The sequence below is a fragment of the Oncorhynchus gorbuscha genome, linkage group LG22, assembly GCF_021184085.1.
Source record: "Oncorhynchus gorbuscha isolate QuinsamMale2020 ecotype Even-year linkage group LG22, OgorEven_v1.0, whole genome shotgun sequence".
NCBI lineage: Eukaryota > Metazoa > Chordata > Actinopteri > Salmoniformes > Salmonidae > Oncorhynchus > Oncorhynchus gorbuscha.
Window position 1 is genome coordinate 378,093 of NC_060194.1, and position 24,268 is coordinate 402,360.

Below are 24,268 nucleotides of genomic sequence, written 5' to 3' on the forward strand. Positions count from 1 at the left end.
GACTGACCATTGTTTCGTATTGTCATGTTCTCTCTGTCCTGTCTGCTCCCTCCTGATCTTGTTTTCTTTCCTCTTAAATGTTGCTTCCTGTGCGAAGGTTGCTGAGGTCTGGGGAGGAGGTTGGCTGGGGCAAATTGTAAGTGTGAACACGTAAACCCTCATCAATTTGGGGCACAGAGGCTGTGTCAATTTGGAACTTGGAGGCTGGGATTTTGTTCCGGGGTCCTTGTTGGTCCCCGGTTTTATGGGGGAGAATGTGACGACCCTCCCACTCTGTCTGCCGTATTCTGTCTTTGTTCTTGTTTCCTTATTAGGATGCCGGTGGGCGGAGTTGAGAGGGTCGTCAGCTACATGGGAAACACCTGGGCCAGGTGTCTCCCAGGATAAATAGACCTCTTCCACATTCATGGGGGAAGACTCTCTCCATGCAGACACCTGTTGTAGATTGTGTTGTGGTTCTTGGTGGCCTTTTGTTTGTTTGCTTTGGCACCTTTCAACACCCTGCATTATCACATTCATGCATGCAAAACACTCACTTACACTACTGATTACTGATTACACACACCATTGGATATTTTCCTTAGTTGCTTTAGTTAATAAATATATATTTTGCTACTCCTTATCTCCACGTTGCCTCCCTTTGTTACGGGCTTTGAGCCGGTTCGTGACAGTTGAAAATATCAGTGAAGACACTTTCCAGTTTGTCAGGCCATGTTCGGAGTACACGTCCTGGTAATCCGTCTGGCCCTCCAGCCTTGTGAATGTTGACCTTTTTAACTTCTTGGTGACGGGGCAGTATTTTCACGCCCGGATGAAATGCATGCCCAAATTCAACTGCCTGCTACTCATCGCCAGAAGATAAGATATGCATATTATTAGTATATTTGGATAGAAAACACTTTGAAGTTTCTAAAACTGTTTGAATTATGTCTGTGAGTATAACATAACTTATTTAGCATGTAAAACCCGGAGGACAAACCATTCAGAGTTTTTTTTAAGGTCACTCTCTTTTCAATGGATTTTCAACGGGAATCCAGATTTCTAAGGTACCTTGCAGTTCTTATCGCTTCCACTGGATGTCAACAGTTTTTAGAAATTGGTTGAGGTTTTTCCTTTGTGAAATGAAGAAGTACGGCCATCTTGAACGAGGGTCACTCGAAGTGTACTGTTAGATGGAGGCGTGTGACCAGAAAGCTACAGTTTGTTTTCCTCCTGTATTGAACACAGATTATCCCGACTTCAATTTTATCAATTAGCGGCAAATAAATGGACATTTTGGATATATAGCGACGGAATTAATCGAACAAAAGGACCATTTGTGATGTTTATGGGACATATTGGAGTGCCAACAAAAGAAGCATGTCACAGGTAAGTAATGAATTATATTTTTATTTATGCGTTTTGTGTCGCGCCTGCAGGGTTGAAATATGGTTTCTCTCTTTGTTTACGGAGGTGCTATCCTCAGATAATAGCATTGTTTGCTTTCGCCGAAAAGCCTTTTTGAAATTTGACATGTTGGCTGGATTCACAAAAAGTATAGCTTTAATTTGTGCTCTTGCATATGTGATTTAATGAAATTTAGATTTTTATAGTAATTTATTTCAATTTTGCGCTCTGCATTTTCCCTGGCTTTTGGCCAGGTGGGAAGCTAGCGTCCCACATATCCCAGAGAGGTTAAAGGTCTTACTCACATCGGCTGCGCAGTGCAAGATCACACAGTCGTCTGGAACAGCTGGTGCTCTCATGCATGTTTAAGTGTTATTCGCCTCGAAGTGAGCATAAAGTAATTTAGCTCATCTGGTAGGCTCGTGTCACTGGTCAGCTCTCGGCTGTGCTTCCCTTTGTAGTCTGTAATAGTTTGCAAGCCCTGGACTTGTTTATATAAGACAACACTTTGCCAATGTTACAGTGCCTTGCGAAAGTATTCGGCCCCCTTGAGTAAAGGGGCTGAATATTTTTTCACGCCCAATTTTTCAGTTTTTCATTTGTTAAAAAAGTTTGAAAAATCCAATAAATGTCGTTCCACTTCATGATTGTGTCCCACTTGTTGTTGATTCTTCACAAAAAATACAGTTTTATATCTTTATGTTTGAAGCCTGAAATGTGGCAAAAGGTCGCAAAGTTCAAGGGGGCCGAATACTTTCGCAAGGCACTGTGTGTTGAAAGAACACTTGGCCCCTAAGCCCTTTATGGAGTGGGCACTGATGTGTTTGATAGTGATCAATTTCTTTAAAATTATTTTAGTCTAGTTCTGATAGTTTACAGTGCTTTCAGAAATTACTCACACCCCTTGACTTTTTCCACACTCTGTGTTACAGTTTGAATTTAAAATTGATTACATTTAGATTTTCTGTCACTGATCTACACACAATACCCCATAATGTCATAGTGGAATTATGTTTTTTGAAATGTTTACAAATTAATAAAAAATGAAAAGCTGAAATGTCTTGAGTCAATAAGTATTCAAACCTTTTGTTATAGCAACCCTAAATAAGTTCAGGAGTAAAACTGTGCTTCACATTTCACAGAATACGTTGAATGGACGTATTCTGTGTACAATAATAATGTTTAACTGTCTGTAGAATCCGAATGGTTCGAGCTACACACATAAAAGCATTTGTCAACAACACTAAGGAAATCCAGGACGTAGTGTCTATAATACTGTTCGATCCCCGGGACCACCCATACGTAGAATGTATGCACACATGACTGTAAGTCGCTTTGGATAAAAGCGTCTGCTAAATGGCATATATTATTATTATTATTATAATTGGCCAGTGAGCAAATTATTTCTGTACTAACAGTATTTACATGAATTAATTTTTATCCATTTCTGCATTTGTCAACAACACTCGAGAATGTAACTGATTCTGGAAACGTATTTTGTGTTCTACTTAGTAGCCCTGGTTGACCTGAAAAGAAAATGGTAAAACACTTAGTTGTAAGACTAAATATAAGGGCTGGACATACAGTGCATTTGGAAAGTATTCAGACCCCTTGACTTTTTCCACATGTTGTTATGTTACAGCCTTATTCTAAAATGGATTAAATACAACAGAAAATGCATCAATCTATGCACAATACCCCATAATGACCAAAATAAAAAGAAATAAGGGCACAGATCTGGGGAAGGGTACTAAAACATTCTGCAGCATTGAATGTCCTCAAAAACACATTGGCCTCCATCATTCTAAAATGGAAGAAGTTTGGAACCACCAAGATTCTTCCTAAAGCTGGCCAAGCTGAACAATTGGGGAACAAGGGCCTTGGTCAGGGAGGTGACTAAGAACCCGATGGTTACTCTGACAGAGCTCCAGAGTTCCTCTGTGGAGATGAGAGAACCTTCCAGAAGGACAACCATCTCTGCAGCAGTCTACCAATTAGGCCTTTATGGTAGAGTGGCTAGACGGAAGCCACTCCTCAGTAAAAGACACATGACAGCCCTCTTGGAGTTTGCCAAAACCCACCTAAAGGACTCTCAGACCACGACAAGCAATATTCTCTGGTCTGATGAAACCAAGATTGAACTGTTTGGCTTGAATGCAAAGCATTACATCTGGTGGACTAGTCAGTATTGAGGGATAGATGAACTGAGCAAAGTAAAACCTGATCCAGAGTGCTCGGGACCTCATACGGGTCTTAATGTTCACATTCCAACAGGACAACGACCTGCGTACACAGCCAAGACACCACAGGAGTGGCTTTGGAGAGACATCAAAATAGCTGTGCAGCGGCACTCCCCCATCCATCCAGCTTGATAGGATCTGCAGAGGAGAATGGGAGAAACTCCCCAAATACATGTGTGCCAAGATTGTAGCGTCATACCCAAGAAGACTTGAGGCTGTAATAACTGCCAATGGTGCTTCAACAAAATACTGAGTAAAGGGTCTTAAAATTTCAGTATTTTTTCCAAACATTTGCAAACATTCCTGAAAACCTGTTTTGGATTTGTCATTATGGGCTATTGTGTGTAGATTGATGAGAAAAAAATACAATTTAATCCATTTTAGAATAAGGCTGTAACGTAATGTAACAAAGTGCTTCAAGCGAAATGCCAGTACAGGGACAACGTGGAGTCGCAATTCAACAGCTCAGACACGAGACGTATGTGGCAGGGTCTACAGGAAATCACGGACTAGAAAAAGAAAACCAGCCACGTCACGGACACCGACGTCACGCTTCCAGACAAACTAAACACCTTTGCCCATTTTGAGGATAATACAGTGCCACCATCCCCCCTCCTTCCCCATTGCTGATGTGAGTAAAGCATTTGAATGTGTTAACCCTTCTAAGGCTGCTGGCCCAGATGACATCCTTAGCCGCGTCCTCAGAGCATGTGCAGACCAGCTGGCTGGTGTGTTTATGGACATATTCAATCGCTCCCTATCCCAGTCTGTTGTCCCCACATGCTTCAAGATGGTTACCATTGTTCCTGTACCCAAGAGGGTTGAACTAAAAGACTACCGTCTTGAAGTGTCATCGTGAAGTGCTTTGAGAGATTAGTCAAGGATCATATCAAAGGAATACCTATGTAAGAATGCTGTTCATTGACCACAGCTCAGCATTCAACACCATAGTACCCTCCAAGCTCATCATCAAGCTGGAGGCCCTGGGTCTCAACCCCCACCCTGTGCAATTGAGTCATGAACTTTCTGACGTGGCGCCCCCAGCTGGTGAAGGTAGGAAACAACATCTCCACTTTGCTTACCCTAAACACTGGGAGCCCACAAGGGTGCGTGCTCGGCCCCCTCCTGTACTCCCTGTTCACCCACGACTGCATGGCCATGCACGCATCCAACTCAATCATCTAGTTTGCAGACGACACAACAGTAGAGTGCTTGATTATCAACAATGACGAGACAGCATACAGGGAGGAGGTGAGGGCACTCGGAGTGTGGTGTCAGGAAAACAACCTCTCACTCAACGTCAACAAAACAAAGGAGATGATTGTGGACTTCAGGAAACAGCAGAGAGAGCACCCCCCTATCCACATTGAAGGGACAGCAGTGGAGATGGTGGAAAGTTCATTGGCATACACATCACAGACAAACTGAAATGTTCCACCCACACAGACCGTGTGGTGAAGAAGGCGCAATCGTGCCTCTTCAACCTCAGCAGGCTGAAGAAATTTTGCTTGTCACCCAAAACCCTGACAAACTTTTAACAGATGCACAATCGAGAGCATTCTGTCGGCTGCAACTGCACCACCCTCAACCTCAAGACTCTCCAGAAGGTTCCCGCCCTCCATGACACTTACAGCACCCGATGTCGCAGGAAGGCCAAATAAATCAAGGACATCAACCACCCGAGCCACTGCCTGTTCACACCGCTACCATCCAGAAGGCAAGATCAGTACAGGTGCACCAAATCTGGGACCGAGAGACTGGAAAACAGCTTCTATCTCAAGGGCATCAGACTGCTAAACAGCAATCACTAACTCAGAGAGGCTACTGCCTACATTGAGACCCAATCACTGGTCACTTTAATAAATGGATCACTACTCACTTTATACAATGCCATTCTAAATAATGGCACTTTAATAATGTTTACATATCTTACATTACTCATATTACATGTATACTGTACTCTATACCATCTACTGCATCCTGTCTATGCCGCTCGGCCATCACTCATCCATATACTTACATGTACATATTCTCATTCACCCATTTAGATTTGTGTGTATTAGGGAGTTGTTGGGGAATTGTTAGATTACTTGTTAAAAATTACTGCACTGTCGGAACTAGAAGCACAAGCATTTCGCTACAATCGCATTAACATCTGTTAATCATGTGTTTGTGACAAATAACATTTGATTTGATTTTGTTGCACTGTAAATGAAAGTCCGATAAATGAAAAGCTGATTGTTTTCTGGAGTCTCGGGACTGATAGGGTTAAATTAGACAGAAATAATTGAAATGTTCAAATATGTTGGGGCATTTCAAAGCTTCAATAACATCTTGCCTCACAGCCATGTCATGTTTTGAAGTTCTCATTAATGTATCAATGCCTTTTGATGAAGAGTAAATCTAAGGGATTACCAATCACAATTCCTTGTTGTTCATTGTTAATTGCATTATCCTTACACAACCCATCCTCATCCCTGGAGTTTTGCTTACAAAAGCAAAGCATTAATGAGCAAGCCAAATGTATTCATTTCCAAAACCCCAAAAAGGTTGCCGCTTCAACCGTTGCAATGTAAAACAGATGCAAAACAGATGGCAGGTGTGTAAGCATCAGTCCCCAAATCCCATCAGCAACCCACACCTGTTATGGGGTTATTCATGTAGCTTTTGCTTGCCTTCTGTTTTCAATCTCAGGGTGCCTGAGCTATTGTTTAGTGCCCTTGATTCGGCCATTTTGATTCTTTCCCAACTGTCATTCCATTATTGTTTATGATGTGCCATCCCAGAGCTGGTTTTAACTGCCAGTGGTTTTGCACAAAGGCCTGTGCTGTTATGGCAGACGACGAAGAAGAATTGTGAGGCTAAATTCAATATAGAGCAGCATTTTTATATGTCGGTCCAGCACTTGTCAGAGGTATTATTTGAATGCATTATTTGTTTATATGCCTGCTGCCTAAATGACTGCTATAGGCTTTTTATAGCCACTGGCTGGCAAACAAGCTTGAGTAGCTTGACAAGTCTGAAGTGTCGTCTCTTCCCAAGATTGTGTATATTTGTAGCATTTCTAGGTAACTATGTTCTCCAGGGGTGCTTCCATGGGGCAAAGGATATAACAATAGGTTATCTAGGGGTAACTATGTTCTCTAGGGGTAACTATGTTCTCTAGGGGTAACTATGTTCTCCAGGGACAAAGGATATAACAATAGGTTATCTAGGGGTAACTATGTTCTCTAGGGGTAACTATGTTCTCCAGGGGCAAAGGATATAACAATAGGTTCTCTAGGGGTAACTATGTTCTCTAGGGGTAACTATGTTCTCTAGGGGCAAAGGATATAACAATAGGTTATCTAGGGGTAACTATGTTCTCTAGGGGTAACTATGTTCTCTAGGGGCAAAGGATATAACAATAGGTTATCTAGGGATAACTATGTTCTCTAGGGGTAACTATGTTCTCTAGGGGCAAAGGATATAACAATAGGTTATCTAGGGGTAACTATGTTCTCCAGGGACAAAGGATATAACAATAGGTTATCTAGGGGTAACTATGTTCTCTAGGGGTAACTATGTTCTCTAGGGGCAAAGGATATAACAATAGGTTATCTAGGGGTAACTATGTTCTCTAGGGGTAACTATGTTCTCTAGGGGTAACTATGTTCTCTAGGGGCAAAGGATATAACAATAGGTTCTCTAGGGGTAACTATGTTCTCTAGGGGTAACTATGTTCTCTAGGGGTAACTATGTTCTCCAGGGACAAAGGATATAACAATAGGTTCTCTAAGGGTAACTATGTTCTCTAGGGGTAACTATGTTCTCTAGGGGTAACTATGTTCTCTAGGGGTAACTATGTTCTCCAGGGGTAACTATGTTCTCCAGGGGTAACTATGTTCTCTAGGGGTAACTATGTTCTCTAGGGGTAACTATGTTCTCTAGGGGTAACTATGTTCTCTAGGGGTAACTATGTTCTCTAGGGGTAACTATGTTCTCTAGGGGTAACTATGTTCTCTAGGGGTTCTCTAGGGGTAACTATGTTCTCTAGGGGTAACTATGTTCTCCAGGGGTAACTATGTTCCCTCGGGCTAACTATGTTCTCTAGGGGTAACTATGTTCTCCAGGGGTAACTATGTTCTCTAGGGGTAACTATGTTCTCTAGGGGTAACTATGTTCTCTAGGGGTAACTATGTTCTCCAGGGGTAAAGGATATAACAATAGTAAAGCAAAAGGCAGGTGAAAAAGGGCAGTTTGTTTACATCTGTTATCACAGATAACTGATACTGTATAATAATGCACCTACAACATACAGTGCAAAGTATTCACGCCCATTTACTTTTTCCACATTTTTTTGTGGTACAGACTGAATTTAATATAGACTAAATTGAGATATTGTGTCACTGGTCTACACACAATACACATACAAAGTCTAAATGTATTATTATATTATTTTTCTACAAATATAAGATGAAATGTCTTGATACAATAAGTATTCAAACCCTTTTTATGGCAAACCAAAATAAGTTCAGGAGTTGGTGTTTAACATGACTTTTGAATGACTACCCCACCTCTGTACCCCACACATTCAATTATCTGTAAGGTCCCTCCATCAAACACTGAATTTGAAACACAGATTCAACCACAAAGACCAGGGAGGGTTTCCAATGCCTCACAAAGAGGGCACCTATTGATAGATTGGTTAAACATTCAACAGTAGACATTGAAAATCCCAAGGATTTCACCATGAGGCCAAAAGTGACATTAAAACAGTTTATTGGCTGTGATAGAAGAAAGCTGAGGATGGATCAACAACATTGTAGTTACTCCCCAATATTAACCTAAATGACAGAATGAAAAGAAGGAACTTATACAGAATAAAAAATATTCCAAAATATGCAAATGTGGCAAAAAAAATTACTTTATGTCCCAAATACAAAGCTTTTGGGGAAAATCCAACACTACACGTCACTGACTACCATTCTTCATATTTTCAATCATGGTGGTATTTGAATCATGTTATGGGTATGCTTGTCATCGGCAAGGAATAGGGAATTTTATTTTGGATAAAAAGAAACAGAATAGAGCTAAGCACAGGCAAAATCCTAGAGGAAAACCTGGTTCAGTCTGCTTTCCAACAGACATTGGGAGACAAATTCGCCTTTCAGCAGGACAATAACCTAAAACACGGCCAAATGTACACTGGAGTTGCTTAACAAGATGACATTGAATGTTCTTGAGTGGCCTAGTAATAGTTTTTGACTTAAATCAACTTGAAAAATCTATGGCAAGACTTGAAAATAGCTGTCTAGCAATGATCAACAACCAACTAGACAGAGCTTGATTAATTTGAAAAATAATAATGTGAGACCAAGGACTCTTTTACAGATGAGCCCTGAAATATCCCCCCCCCCTCCAGGGGCACCACCCTGTGTCCGACCTGGGCGAGCCTGATGGGCCGGCTGAGGCATGGGCGCTGGACAAGCTGGCTGGAGCGCAGAAGCTCGACTATCTGGCTGAGGCGTGGGAGCCTGAGGAGCCGGCTGAGGCGTGGGAGCCTGACGATCCCGCTGAGGCATGGGAGCCTGACGATCCCTCTGAGGCGTGGGAGGCCGATGAACTGGCTGAGGCATGTCGTGTGATGGGCGCCTGCCGAACCAACCGAGGCAAGAAAACCTCTCATGCCAGCTAAGGCGTGGAAGCTCGACAAGCCACCTGAGGCAAAGCTGGAGCAGGCGTGACAGTAATGATGTTGGATACAGTGGGACTTTTTGTAAAAAGGCTCTACAAATGAAACATTGTATGATGTTGCGATGTATCAACGTGACATCAACGAGGGCCTACCAACTTTCCCGAAGAGAATGCTGTGATGAGTACTAAAATAGGAATAGCAACGTCAACTGAATAATCTGCTTTCTACTATTTAGAGAGAAGCAGAACTTATTTCTATTGAAGAAGACAATTTTTTATTCTCAGCTTCTTAACTTACTCATCGATATGCTTTTTAAAAAGACAGCTTTTCATCTATCCAGATGCCCAGTTATTTGTACGCAGTAACATCAATATGGACACCATCCAGAAGTACATACAGTGCACAGTATTCAGACCACTTCACTTTTTCCACTGTTTGTTACGTTACAGACTTTTTCTAAAATGTACTGAATAAAACGTTTTCCTCATCAATCTATACCCAATACCCCATAATGACAAAGCAAAAACAGACATTTTTAGACATTTTTTGTACGTATATTAAAAATAAAAAACATACCTTCTTTACATAAGTATTCAGACCCTTTGCTGTGAGACTTGAAATTGAGATTAGGTGCATCTTGTTTCCAGCGCTCATCCTTGATGTTTCTACAACTTGATTGGACATGATTTGGAAAAGCACATGCCTGTCTACATAAGATCAAATCAAATTATTGTCAAGACGTTGACAAGGTTATCATTTTTTTAAATTAAAATAATAATTGTTGTCCTTCAAACTTTGCTTTCGTCAAGTTGGATTGGCTTGATGGGCACTTCTTACGTACCATACGGTCAAGCTGCTCCCACAACAGCTCAATAGGGTTGAGACTGTGCTGGCCACTCCATTATAGACAGAATACCAGCTGACTGCTTCTTCCCTTAATAGTTCTTGCATAGTTTGGAGCTGTGCTTTGGTTCATTGTCCTGTTGTAGGAGGAAATTGGCTCCAATAAAGCGCCGTCCACAGGGTATAATAATAATAATATATGCCATTTAGCAGACACTTTTATCCAAAGCGACTTACAGTCATGTGTGCATACATTCTACGTATGGGTGGTCCCGGGGATCGAACCCACTACCCTGGCGTTACAAGCGCCATGCTCTACCAACTGAGCTACAGAAGGACCACATGGCGTTGCAAAATGGAGTGATAGCCTTATTCTTCAAGATCCCTTTTACCCTGTACAGATCTCCCACACTAACACCATCAAAGCACCCCCAGGCTATCACATTGCCTCCACCATGCTTGACAGATGGCGTCAAAAGCACTCCTCCAGCATATTACATTTTTTCTGTGTATCATAACGGTTCTTCTTTGTGATCCGAACACCTCAAACGTCGTCTGTCCATAACACTTTTTCCAATCCACTATCTGTGTTCTTTTGCGCATCTTAATATTTTATTTTTATTGGCCACTTCACAACTCTGCCTAATAATCTATTTTACACGAGAGACCTGGCCAAAATATCAACACACAAAGTTGCAGACACATTTACAACATAAAACACAAAGCACTACAGTTTACTGACATAAATGTACAAATTGAACAGCAAGATTGTTTGGGAAAGTGTGGTGTAACTAGGGGTCAAAACTTTGACATTTCAGGACCTTTCGACGATCGTTCCAATCGGAAGGGGCAGAGAAATTGAAAACTTGTTTTCCTAGCTCTGTACGAGCCATAAGCATACAGTGCCTTGCGAAAGTATTCGGCCCCCTTGAACAGGCTTCAAACAGAGATATAAAACTGTATTTTTTTGTGAAGAATCAACAACAAGTGGGACACAATCATGAAGTGGAACGACATTTATTGGATATTTCAAACTTTTTTAACAAATCAAAAACTGAAAAATTGGGCGTGCAAAATTATTCAGCCCCTTTACTTTCAGTGCAGCAAACTCTCTCCAGAAGTTCAGTGAGGATCTCTGAATGATCCAATGTTGACCTAAATGACTAATGATGATAAATACAATCCACCTGTGTGTAATCAAGTCTCCGTATAAATGCACCTGCACTGTGATAGTCTCAGAGGTCCGTTAAAAGCGCAGGGAGCATCATGAAGAACAAGGAACACACCAGGCAGGTCCGAGATACTGTTGTGAAGAAGTTTAAAGCCGGATTTGGATACAAAAAGATTTCCCAAGCTTTAAACATCCCAAGGACTTGACTTGCTAAAATATTAGAATCCTTGATGAATTCTCAGCTAACACCTTTCTTATCTTTGAAATGTATTCTGAATGTACAGTACCAGCCAACATTTCAGAACACATCTACTCATTTCAGGAATTTTCTGTATTTTTACTACTTTCTACATTGTAGTGAAGACATCAAAACTATGAAATAACACATATGGAATCATGTAGTAACCACAAAAGTGTTAAACAAATCTAAATATATTTTATTTTTGCGACTCTTCAAAAAGCCACCCTTTGCCTTGATGACAACTTTGCACACTCTTGCCATCCTCTGCATTGACACATTGGACAACAGGCCCTTTGAATTGACATATACAGAGAAAAGAGTCGGCCCGAGAATTGAACCCTGTGGCACCCCCATAGAGACTGCCAGAGGACCGGACAATATACCCTCCAATTTGACATACTGAACTCTATCTGAGAAGTAGTTGGTGAACCAGGTGAGGCCGTCATTAGAGAAACCAAGGCTGTTGAGTCTACCGAGAAGAATATGGTGATTGACAGAGTCAAAAGCCTTGGCCAGGTCGATGAAGACGGTTGCACAGTACACTCTTTTATCGATGGCGGTTGGAATGGGGAATGGCCAAAATTCACCCAACTTATTGTGGGAAACTTTTGGAAGGCTACCCGAAACGTTTGACCCAAGTTAAATTAAAGGCAATGCTCCCAAATACTAATTGAGTGTATGTAAACTTCTGACCCACTGGGAAAGTGATGAAATAAATAAAAGCTGAAATTAATAATTCTCTCTCCTATTATTCTGACATTTCGACTCTTTTCTCAGAGTATATCAACGATGTCGCTCTTGCTGATGCTGATTCTCTGATCCACCTCTACGCAGGCGACACCATTCTGTATCCATCTGGCCCTTCTTTGGACACTGTGCTAACAAACCTCCAAACAAGCTTCCACGCCATACAACACTCCTTCCGTGGCCTCCAACTGCTTTTAAATGCTCTTCAACCGATTTTCTCCCGCACCCTCCCGCGCGACTAGCATCACTACTCTGGGCGGTTCTGACTTAGAATATGTGGATAACTACAAATACCTAGATGTCTGGTTAGACTGTAAACTCTCCTTCCAGACTCACATTAAGCATCCCCAATCCAAAATTAGATCTAGAATCAGCTTCCTATTTTGCAACAAAGCCTCCTTCACTCATCCTGCCAAACATACCCTCGTAAAACAGAGTATCCTACCGATCCTTGACTTTGGCGATGTCAGTTAAAAAATAGCCTCCAACGCTCAGCAAACTGGATGTAGTGTATCACAGTGCCACCCGTTTTGTTACCAAAGCCCCATATACTACCCACCACTGCGACACACCACTACATATTTGTAGCCAAACCCACTGTCTCCAGGTCATCTATAAGTCTTTGCTAGGTAAAGCCCTGCCTTATCTCAGCTTACTGGTCACCATAGCAACACCTACCTTAAGCACACGCTCCAGCAAGTATATTTCACTGGTCATCCCCAAAGCCAACACTTCTTTTGGCTGCCTTTCCTTCCAGTTCTCTGCTGCCAATGACTGGAACGAATTGCAAAAATCACTGAAGTTAGAGTCTTATATCGCTCTCTTTAACATTAGCATCAGCTGTCAGAGCAGGTTACCAATCACTGTACCTGTACACAGACGATCTGTAAATACCACACCCAACTACCTCATCCCCATATTATTACTTACACTCTTGCTCTTTTGCACGCCATTATCTCTACTTGCACATCGTCATCTGCACATCTATCACTCCATTGTTAGTGCTAAATTATAATTGTAATTATTTCTATTATTATTATTATTATTATTTCTATTATTACTATTATTATTGTCTATTTATTATTATTGTCTATTTATTATTACCTCCTTACTTCATTTGCACACACTGTATACATATTTTTCTATTGTGTTATAAACTTTACATTTGTTTATCCCATTTGTAACTCTGTGTTGTTTTTGTCGCACTGCTTTGCTTTATCTTGGCCAGGTCGCAGTTGTAAATGAGAACTTGTTCTCAACTGGCCTACCTGGTTAAATAGTTGAAATAAAATAAATTAATTAATTTCACATTCTTAAAATAAAGTGTTGATCCTAACTGACCTAAAACAGGGAATTTTTACTAGGATTAAATGTCAGGAATTGTGAAAACTGAGTTTAAATGTATTTGACTAAGGTGTATGTAAACATCCGACTTCAACTGTAATTCCTTAATAAATAAAACACTAAATCCATCCAGATAATCATGTAGGTTCAAACTTTAAAGCCTCGCACGGACAAGGCAGCATATTTTGGGATGTTTATCTGTTGTTGCTGTATTTATAGAGGTGTGTTCCGCAAGGTTCTATTTTGGGCCCACTGTTGTTCATTTTGTATATCAACAACAGTGGGGATCTTATTGAAACAGCGGATGTTCATTTTTATGCAGATGATACTGTTCTTTATTCAAGTGGTAATAGTTTATCTTTAGCTTTTGAAAATGCCCAAAGAGCATTTACCATCATACAACAGAATATGAGAGTATGATTTAAAGCTGATTCTAAATTAGCTTAAAACAAAATGCATGGTATTTTCAAATGCCAGGCATGTTACAAATCATGTCATTGCTGCATTGGCTGGACATACTATAGAGCAAGTTAAAGTGTACAAATATTTGGGTGTGTGGGTTGATAAGCTGAGCTTCACTGTGCATGTAGAGAACTTGATAAGGAAGCTCAAGCTGAAAATAGGATTTTATTACCGGCATAAGGCTTGTTTTTCTTTCAAGGCCAGGAAGGAGCAGGTACGATGTACATTACTGTCGGTTTTAGATTTTAGTGATGTTATATGCAGGCCTCAGCCACTACCCTGAGAGGACTTGATTCAGTGTATCATACAGCCCTCAGGTTCATTACAAATCAGAAACGTCTAACACATCATTGTGATCTCTACAGCGCTGTTGGCTTGTTGTCATTGACCTTGCGTAGGCTTAAACACTGGTATACACTGATTTATAAGGCCATATTGGGTAAAATGCCATTTTACCTCTGTTCTTTCTTAGTCAGGTCAGTAAATAAATATCAATTACGGTCCCATTCTGATTTGCTTCTAACAGTACAAAAATTAGAATAGGTCATGGTTGACCTATTCTAGTTATTTAGCACCGTGGTCCTGGAATTCTCTCCTGAACATTTATAAAATGTGATGATCTAGTTTCGTTGGTGGAGTTTAAATATTTGACCGATGTATATATCATAGAAGAGTGTAATTGTTTTTAGGCCAGCTGTTTTTAGTCAAGATGTTTGTGTTTTTAATGTAATATGTAATTGTTGTACTGTATGTGTGTTTATAGTTTTGTTTGAAACGTTGTTCTCCCTGCTGCTATTGGACCAGGTCTCTCTTGGAAAAGAGATATTATCTTAATGAGAAAAAACCTGTATAAATAAAGGTAAAATGAATATATATATTTTTTAGATTCACTCCCTGTGTGTCCCAAATGGCAGCCTTTTCATTATATAGTGCACTACTTTTAACCAGGGCCCATAGGTCTTTGGTCAAAAGTTGTGCACTATATAGGGAATAGGATGCCATTTGGAATGCTACCCTGTCGGCAGGTTGTTCAATTTCCAGTTTCCAGGAGATTGTCTGGCTCCTCGCGAGGGCAGGGATCGGCATGGCCGGTGTTTAACCTAGCCAAAGCTAGGGGGATTAGACCACTGCAGAGCGTTGGACCGAGTGAATCATCTTATAGCGTAACCTGATGGGCCTCCACTGATAATCATCTTTTAAACACAGCACTTTTAAATGGTGTGCGTTTTTTTAGTGTGTGTAATAATTCGTAAGCCAGGGGATGGCTTTTCCACTTTATTGCTACGTAAACTGTCCTGGGTAAACAATGTGTGTGTTTGTGTCTGTGTGTGTGTCTGTGTGTGTGTGTGCAGTATTAGTTCATTGGCTTAAACCCACGCTTCCTCATGTCCATTTGGTTTGGAACTGATATTTGGACCCCCTGTGATGTTTTTGAGACATAATTCATATCACCATCCTGAACTCTGTAGTCTAATTGTTGTTCTGCAGCTGACATAGCTACAATACGCAAAACATGTATTGTGTCATATTATACAAAATATATCAGGTTCCGCTTAGAATATATCAACCTGACAAATAAATACTCATGTAACACAATTATTATTTGAGTATTGTTGAAAGGGTCTATTATCATGTTGGTGTGAAGCTAATGCTGACTTACAGGCAGTTCAATGGGGATTGTGTTGGCGGTGGAACGGTCACCAAATTGTGTTGATTTTCCTTGCCTGTTTTTTAGAAAATATCTCTCATTTCCACTATACAATGTCTCACAAGTCCCAACCCTATAGAGTGTGGTACTGCCTTCCCTCTCAAAGTATGACCTATATATGAACTTCAATATTGTCATGTCAAATGTATAGCTTGTATAGCTTGTGATCTATATGGCTTTAAACTTAGTGCTGCTCCAACATGGTGTCCATAATAGGACAGCCTCAGTCTCAGAAAAACTAAAGCAAAAATCACTGGAGCTGGAGACATATCTCTAACTTTAAGCATCAGGTGTCAGAGCAGCTTACCCATCACTGTACCTGTACAGTTGTGGCCAAAAGTTTTGAGAATGACAAATATTAATTTTCACAAAGTTTGCTGCTTCAGTGTCTTTAGATATTTTTGTCAGATGTTACTATGGAATACTGAAGTATAATTACAATAATTTCATAAGTGTCAAAAGTCTTTTATTGACAATTACATGAAGTTGATGCAAAGGGTCAATATTTGCAGTGTTGACCCTTCTTTTTCAAGACCTCTGCAACCCGCCCTGGCATGCTGTCAATTAACTTCTGGGCCACGTCCTGACTGATGGCAGCCCATTCTTGCATAAGCAATGCTTGTAGTTTGTCAGAATTTGTTGGTTTTTCTGAGCCCACTCCCTTAGCTGAGAAGCAACCCCACACATGAATGGTCTCAGGATGCTTTACTGTTGGCATGACACAGGACTGATGATAGCGCTCACCTTGTCTTCTCCGGACAAGCTTTTTCAGGATGCCCCAAACAATCGGAAAGGGGATTCATCAGAGAAAATGACTTTACCCCAGTCCTCAGCAGTCCAATCCCTGTACCTTTTGCAGAATATCAGTCTGTCTCTGATGTTTTTCCTGGAGAGAAGCCCTTCTTGACACCAGGCCATCCTCCAAAAGTCTTTGCCTCACTGTGCGTGCAGATGCACTCACACCTGCCTGCTGCCATTCCTGAGCAAGCTCTATACTGGTGGTGCCCCGATCCCGCAGCTGAATCAACTTGAGGAGACGGTCCTGGCACTTGCTGGACTTTCTTGGGCACCCTGAAGCCTTCTTCACAACAATTGAACCACTCTCCTTGAAGTTCTTGATGATCCGGTAAATGGTTGCTTTAGGTGCAATCTTACTGGCAGTAATATCCTTGCCTGTGAAGCTCTTTTTGTGCAAATCAATGATGATGGCACGTGTTTCCTTGCAGGTAACCATGTTTGACAGAGGAAGAACAATGATTCCAAGCACCACCCTCCTCTTGAAGCTTCCAGTCTGTTATTCAATGAAAATGCAGTGGAAATGTTTTTGGGGGGGATTAGTTTTTTTTGAATGGCTTAGAGGGACTTTGCAATTAATTGCAATTAATCTGATCACTCTTCATAACATTCTGGAGTATATGCAATTTGCCATCATACAAACTGAGGCAACAGACTTTGTGAAAATGTATATTTGTGTCATTCTCAAATCGTTTGGCCACGACTGTACACAGCCAATCTGTAGATAGTACACCCAACTACCTCATCCCGATATTGTTATTTATCTTCTTGCTATTTTGCACCGTAGTACAGTATCTCAACTTGCTCATCATCGTCTGGATATCTATCACTCCAGTGTTAATGCTAAATTGTAATTATTTCACCTCTATGGCCTATTTTTTGCCTTACTTCCCTAATCTTCTACATTTGCACACACTGTACATTCATTTTCTATTGATATTGACTGTACGTTTGTTTATGTGTAACTCTGTGTTGTTGTTTTTGTCGCACTGCTTTGCTTTATCTTGGCCAGGTCACAGTTTTAAATGAGAACTTGTTCTCAACTGGCCTACCTGGTTAAATAAAGTGAAATAATTAATATTTTTATTTTTCTAGAATACAAGACAAATTCCTATATCTGAACTGACCTGAACTGAATGTAACCTTTGGTCCTCTGTCCCCTGCAGGTCATTGAGACCATCAGCGCAATGGACAGAGACGAACCTCAGAGTGGACACCGCTTCTTCTTCTCCCTCACTGCAGAGGCTGCTGGGAACCTCAACTTCACCCTGAGAGACAACAAAGGTAAAGGCCAGACACATAGTCATATTTGGCCAACGAAATGTGCATAGTTGGCAGCAGGACAACCTAGAAGAATAAGAGAGCCCTTCATACTGAATGCCTAGTTACCAGGCAGGAGAAGCTCCACAACACCATAGTGGTTTCCTAGCCCTGGTATGGATATTTTCCATTATCCAAACATTATATCAGAGCTAACTGTCATCATGATTAGTTGGAATCCACCAAGTATTACTATCTGAACACAATTTGATCATTATATTGCTGCTATGCCTTCCTCCTCACAGACAACACCGCCTCTGTGCTGACCATGCGAGGGGGTTTCCAGCGTCACCACCAGACTATGTACCGCCTCCCTGTCCTCATCATGGATGGCGGGAGCCCTGCCCTCAGCAGCACCAACACCCTGTCCATTCGGGTGTGCGACTGTGACCCCGATGGAGCTCCCCAGTCATGTGGAAGTGAAGCCTCCATGCTCTCAGCAGGCCTCAGCACTGGGGCCCTCATCGCCATCCTGGCTTGCATCCTCACACTTCTAGGTATGAGGCAGCCATTATAACATCAGAAAAACATCAGTGCCCCATCAGGCCTGCAAAGCTGCATTTGTGTGGCACCCAGACTGACATTTCATATCTAATAACAGTACAAGATTCTAAGTTATTTTATCAAAGTCACGAGATGCCAGGCTTTCACATTTATGGAATGCCCATCTGGGGAAATAAAATATCTGTTTCGATATTTTAATACAGGAGTCGAACAGTGTTCATGTACCTTTTCACGTTACACTAGTTGTATCCAGTTAATCCCAAGATCTCCTTCAAACATTGGTATGTCCTACGAACACAATATTGGTGGTGAATATCATGTAGTGTGTTGAATAATAACGTGGGCTTTGGAAGAGGAGGACTTGTTACCATGGCAATCGTTTTGACAACACTGTGGTGCGACGTAACACCAGAACTATATGAGATACACATGATGCAATTGTGATCCTGCTGTATTGTAAGCGTTCGAAACTTGAAGTAGCTCCGTATTAACCTCTAGCGACGAGCAAACCCGTATCCGGGAGCGTAATCATAGCCTCAAACGCATTAGCATAACGCAGCGGACATAAATACCCCTAGAAACTTTTCCTATTCATGAAAATCGCAAATGAAATTAAATAAATACATTCAAACACAAGCTTAGCCTTTTGTTAACAACACTGTCATCTCAGATTTTCAAAATATGCGTTACAGCCAACGCTAGACAAGCATTTGTGTAAGTTTATCATGGCATAATGCTATGCTAGGCTCTGCTGGCAGCAGGCAACATTTTCACGAAAATAAGAAAAGCAACCAAATTAAATAATTTACCTTTGAAGACCTTCAGATGCTTTCACTCAGGAGACTCCAAGTTAGATAGCAAATGTTCCTTTTTTCCAAAAATACTATTTTTGTAGGCGAAATAGCTCCCGTTTCTTCATCATGCATGGCTGAGAAATCAACCGGAAAATGCTGCAACTATAATGGCAAACTTATTTCAAAATTTGCTCCATAATATCGACAGAAACACGGCAAACGTTGTTTAGGATCCATCTTCAAGGTGTTTTTAACATATATATTCGATAATATATCCGTCGAGGCAATTGGTTTCTCATAAGAAGCGATTGGAAAAATGCCTACCTCAGTATTTTACGTGCTATATATGGTCCCTTACAGCCATTCTTCAATGGAAATGCCTACAAAGACGTCACAATGCTGTAGACACCTTGGGGAAAACGTGGAAAATGTAAGCTCATTCGTAGCTCATTCACAGCCATACATGCAATAACATGCAATTGGCATGATGGTAAAGGCTCATGGGCCACACCCTCTCATGCAATGCCATGCCAATTGGCCACATGGTGGCACTATAACAAGTGATTGAAGATGCAAACCATGAAAGTTTGAGAGTCCTGAAATTGTATATATAGGTACCTCTAACCACAAGGAAAACATTTGCCTCAAGGATCCATAAAGTAGGCCATGATAGATTTTTCCCCACTTAGAATTTTGTCAAAAACACTTAAAGCGCTACTCCTCTGGCACCGAATTACCAATCTGCACGAAACGTAATATTTGGCCTCTATGGACCAATGTCTTTCAACGCACCATTTTCCAGGCTAGTATGTCAAACAACATGGCCACTATTGACCAATAAACGTTCACGTGTGCACGGTCTGCACTAAAATGCAAATGAATCAGTCACGGATATTTGTATAGAAACAAAACTTGGTACATGTTGCAAACACTCATTCATATCCATCATATTGTGATGCTATAACGGGCACATTTTATATCTCTTGATCTGTTTGACCCAGACTGATGAAATACTCAGAGATATGAGTCCAGCTAACCTGTAAACTTATTAACAGTTCAGTAAAGTACCTTTTTGTATTTTTGGGGATGAGCCCTGCATAGTTAAGGGGTTATTTCCTCCACTGAGATTCTCCCACGTGTTTGTTAGTCACACACTGTTGGGAGGTGCCGTGGTGCAACCAAGCTCCTCGTGTATCTTGCAGCTATTAGTAGATATAGTGAGTAAGTGCAGTTTCTTGATGACGTAAGCAGGTAACATGGTGAGAACCTTGTCAAAACATCAGACAATGTCTATGTTCGGGCTTTCCCCATACTATTTAGTTATTTTCAGCCCTCCCTTCTTTACTTTTGAATTTATTTATCTTGCGATCTGCCTCTTCTCATTACCTTCCTAAACCTCTCTTTCGCTGTCTCTTCGTCTATCATGGGCCACTTACACTTACAGGTGTATCTCACAAGTTAGCAATCAACCAACAGATTTCTTTGTGATTTTTGAGATAGATAGAGGCGAGAAACAGGTGGTTTTCCAGTTACCTTAGTCTCCTGTGACAATCAATCTTTAATAATTGTTCTCGACAGACGATTGGACAGCGGAGTCAATCACCACCTTCCGGAGACACCTGAAACCCCACCTCTTTAAGGAATACCTAGGATACCTAGGATAGGATAAGTAATCCTTCTCACCCCCCCCCCCCCTTAAGATTTAGATGCACTATTGTTAAGTGACTGTTCTACTGGATGTCATAAGGTGAATGCACCAATTTGTAAGTCGCTCTGGATAAGAGCGTCTGCTAAATGACTTAAATGTAAATGTAATGTTAAATGATTGAGTGAAAGGTCTCTTTCAAAGCTGCGGTCGTGTTATTGCTAAGTCCAATTATCTCTTTGCCTAATACAATCTTTATTAGACAAAATAACTCACACATTTCCTGTTGATAGAGCTAGATATTACGGCTTCAAACGGTCGGCTTTGCCTTTTAGATCATAATGAATACGTTTATATGGACAAGGGTGATCGTAGATCAGCACTCCTAATATGAGATGTTTTATCAATATGGGCCCTGAGTTTCTCTCTCTGAAGGTCATTATGAATGTCGAAAGGTATAGAAGGCATGGATATATTACATTTTTTACATGGTTCAGTGCTGTTTTGCGCAAGGGAAGAAAATGTTACCCATTATGTGTTACACAGCAGCAGGCTGACATTTCTCCATTTCACCTGTTCTCTCCTGTTGCTGTGGAGGATACATTGTATGGCAACAGATGCCTTGCATCCTTGTATTTCTTAAGACCTCTCCCACGTCTTATTCAGACACCCAAAGCTTCTGCCTGCATATCTGTGGCACTTGTACTGCATCCCAAATGGCACCCTAGAGTAGTGCACTATGTAGGTTATAGGGTGCCATTTTGGACGAAGACTAGGATTAGTCCACTACTGCACAGCCTCAAACGAGACGATATTTTGGGCCAACTAAGCCGTTTCCCTTGGGGGTCCTTCCGTCATGGTCGAGGGTGAGGGGCAGATGGATACGTGGAGAGCCAGAAGAGAGAATGTGGACACAGAAAATGAAAACATTTTAAATAGGGAATTATTAACAACTAATGCACTTTTGACGCTTGAGTCAAACTGGGAGAGAAGAGCAAGGACCCAAGCTAAGCTGTACCAAAGGCACTGAAGCAGTGTGTCGTTTCATAGTTTTGTTGTTGTTCGCATTCAAAACAATGGTATTCGTCCTGATTTGTGCCCCTTTTAATTGCACCAAACTTAGTTGTGTTCACTAGGGCAGAACATCACAACACTTTGCAACGGAATACAAAAACAAGGTTTCTTATTGGACAAGTTCAGGTAGTAACTCCCGATTCCAAACATGTTCTTACTACTTGACACAGCCCTGTTGTCTGGTCACAGTCATTTTTGACTGACATGTGTCTGCACTGCTTTTAACCTGGATAAGGCGAAACAAAAATTAAGCACACTCATGTGGCTCAATAATTGTAATAAGGCTTGGAGGTTCTATACTTTTCTGTAATCTTGAGGCAATCTCACAAATTTTGGCAGAGCTCCTCAAACGATGACAGCAGCTGTTCCAGAGGTCTCTTGGGGCTCTGTGCAGTCACTATACTGTACCGTTGTTTGCTCTGCCTCATAATGCTGGAACCATAAATAGATAAACCATAAATAGAGAGGTCACCTAAGGTCATCTGACTCATAACATGAGAGGTCCACAATTTGCAAAACATCTGACGTTACAAATTCGAATTTGTTCTGGGTAACTTTAGCTAGGTGGCTAGCAATAGCTAGGCTAGGGTTTAAGGTTAGGGTTAAAAGGGAGTTATGTTAAAGGGTTAAGGTTCGGGGAAGTGTTAGCTAAAAGGGTTAAGGTAAGGGTTTGTGGAAGAGTTAGTTAACATGCAAAGTAGTTGTAAGTAGCTAAAAAGTAGTAAGTAGTTGAAAAGTTGCTAAAAATGCTCCTTGATCAGATTTGAACATGCAACCTTTGGGTTGCTGGACGTTTCCGATATATACCTTCCCTTCCTATTTGTTTTTGCCTTCTGTCTTATGTAACCGTTCCAAACGTAACATATTATACTGATTTTGAGTGTCACATGTTACATCTAGTCTGTGAAACCAGGCTGCATTACACCTCAGTGATAATTCACATCTAACATTTTTAGGCAGCCAACATATTGATGACCATAAAGTCATCTATTATTGACAGTGTCTGTGTCTCAATCTGTACCCTTCATTCTGGCATAGTCTGTACATAGTCTGTAATTGTGGTGATCGGCGAGTGTTGACTGGCACCAATTCAGCTGAAGTACATCGGAGGTCGCATGACTCAGCAAATACCATGTAAATGATATTGTATTGGATAGTGGATAATTATTTAATTGTTTCAAAATTGTATGGATTGCAAAAATGTATCAGTACTGCTCAGAAGGCTTGTACTCTTCAAGATGGATTATGATGACGCAGTACATTAACATCTGAATGTGCATCAATTCATTTCAGTACAGCATGGTCAGGCAGCCAGACAATAACCCCAAGCACACATGGTCAGGCAGCCAGACAATAACCCCAAGCACACATGGTCAGGCAGCCAGACAATAACCCCAAGCACACATGGTCAGGCAGCCAGACAATAACCCCAAGCACACATGGTCAGGCAGCCAGACAATAACCCCAAGCACACATGGTCAGGCAGCCAGACAATAACCCCAAGCACACATGGTCAGGCAGCCAGACAATAACCCCAAGCAGACATGGTCAGGCAGCCAGACAATAACCCAAAGCACACATGGTCAGGCAGCCAGACAATAACCCCAAGCACACATGGTCAGGCAGCCAGACAATAACCCAAAGCACACATGGTCAGGCAGCCAGACAATAACCCCAAGCACACATGGTCAGGCAACCAGACAATAACCCCAAGCACACATGAAAAATCTACAAAGAAATGGTTAATTGGCCTCCAAATCAACATTTTGCATCTCAGTCTCCAGACTTGAAACCCATTGGAAACCAGTGGTTTGAATTGAAAAGGGCAGTCCATAAGCGCAGACGAAGGATATCAAGAATCTGGAAGGATTCTGTATGGATGAAGGGTCTAAGATCCCTCCCAATCTGTTCCAAATGGTCTAAGATCCCTCCCAAGGGTCTAAGATCCCTCCCAACTCATAAAACACTTTTAAAAACTCTGCGTCGTTATCCTCCCAAGGTGATGTATTGAAAGGTGTTGAAACAGGGGTGTCAATAATTGCCCATCACTTTTAAGATTTTTTTAATTATTTGTTTAACAAAATCTATTTCTCTGGGAAATTGTATTAGTATAAAATAACAACTTTCAAATGATTTTGAGCGTACAATATAGCTCACAATTTAAATTATTTATTTAATACAGTCATTTTACCCACTGTAGACAGAGGAGAGGAGAGGGAGCCCAGCTACTGAATCTATCAGTGGCTGGGCTCATTATAAAATATGTCGATGAGAATGGGCCCAGCACTAAATATTCTGCTTGTAGTCTCATTGATTT

At 41.1% G+C, this 24,268-nt stretch overlaps 1 protein-coding gene across 1 annotated transcript in view; it reads left to right on the forward strand.

The window, feature by feature from the left end:
- Nucleotides 1-24,268, forward strand: part of LOC124009912 (cadherin-7-like) — a 166,737-nt gene that overhangs the window by 131,903 nt on the left and 10,566 nt on the right. Inside the window, exons 10-11 of the mRNA XM_046322164.1 lie at nucleotides 17,781-17,898; nucleotides 18,180-18,431. Coding sequence (XP_046178120.1) covers nucleotides 17,781-17,898; nucleotides 18,180-18,431 — 370 coding nt within the window. The remainder of the gene's footprint in view (nucleotides 1-17,780; nucleotides 17,899-18,179; nucleotides 18,432-24,268) is intronic.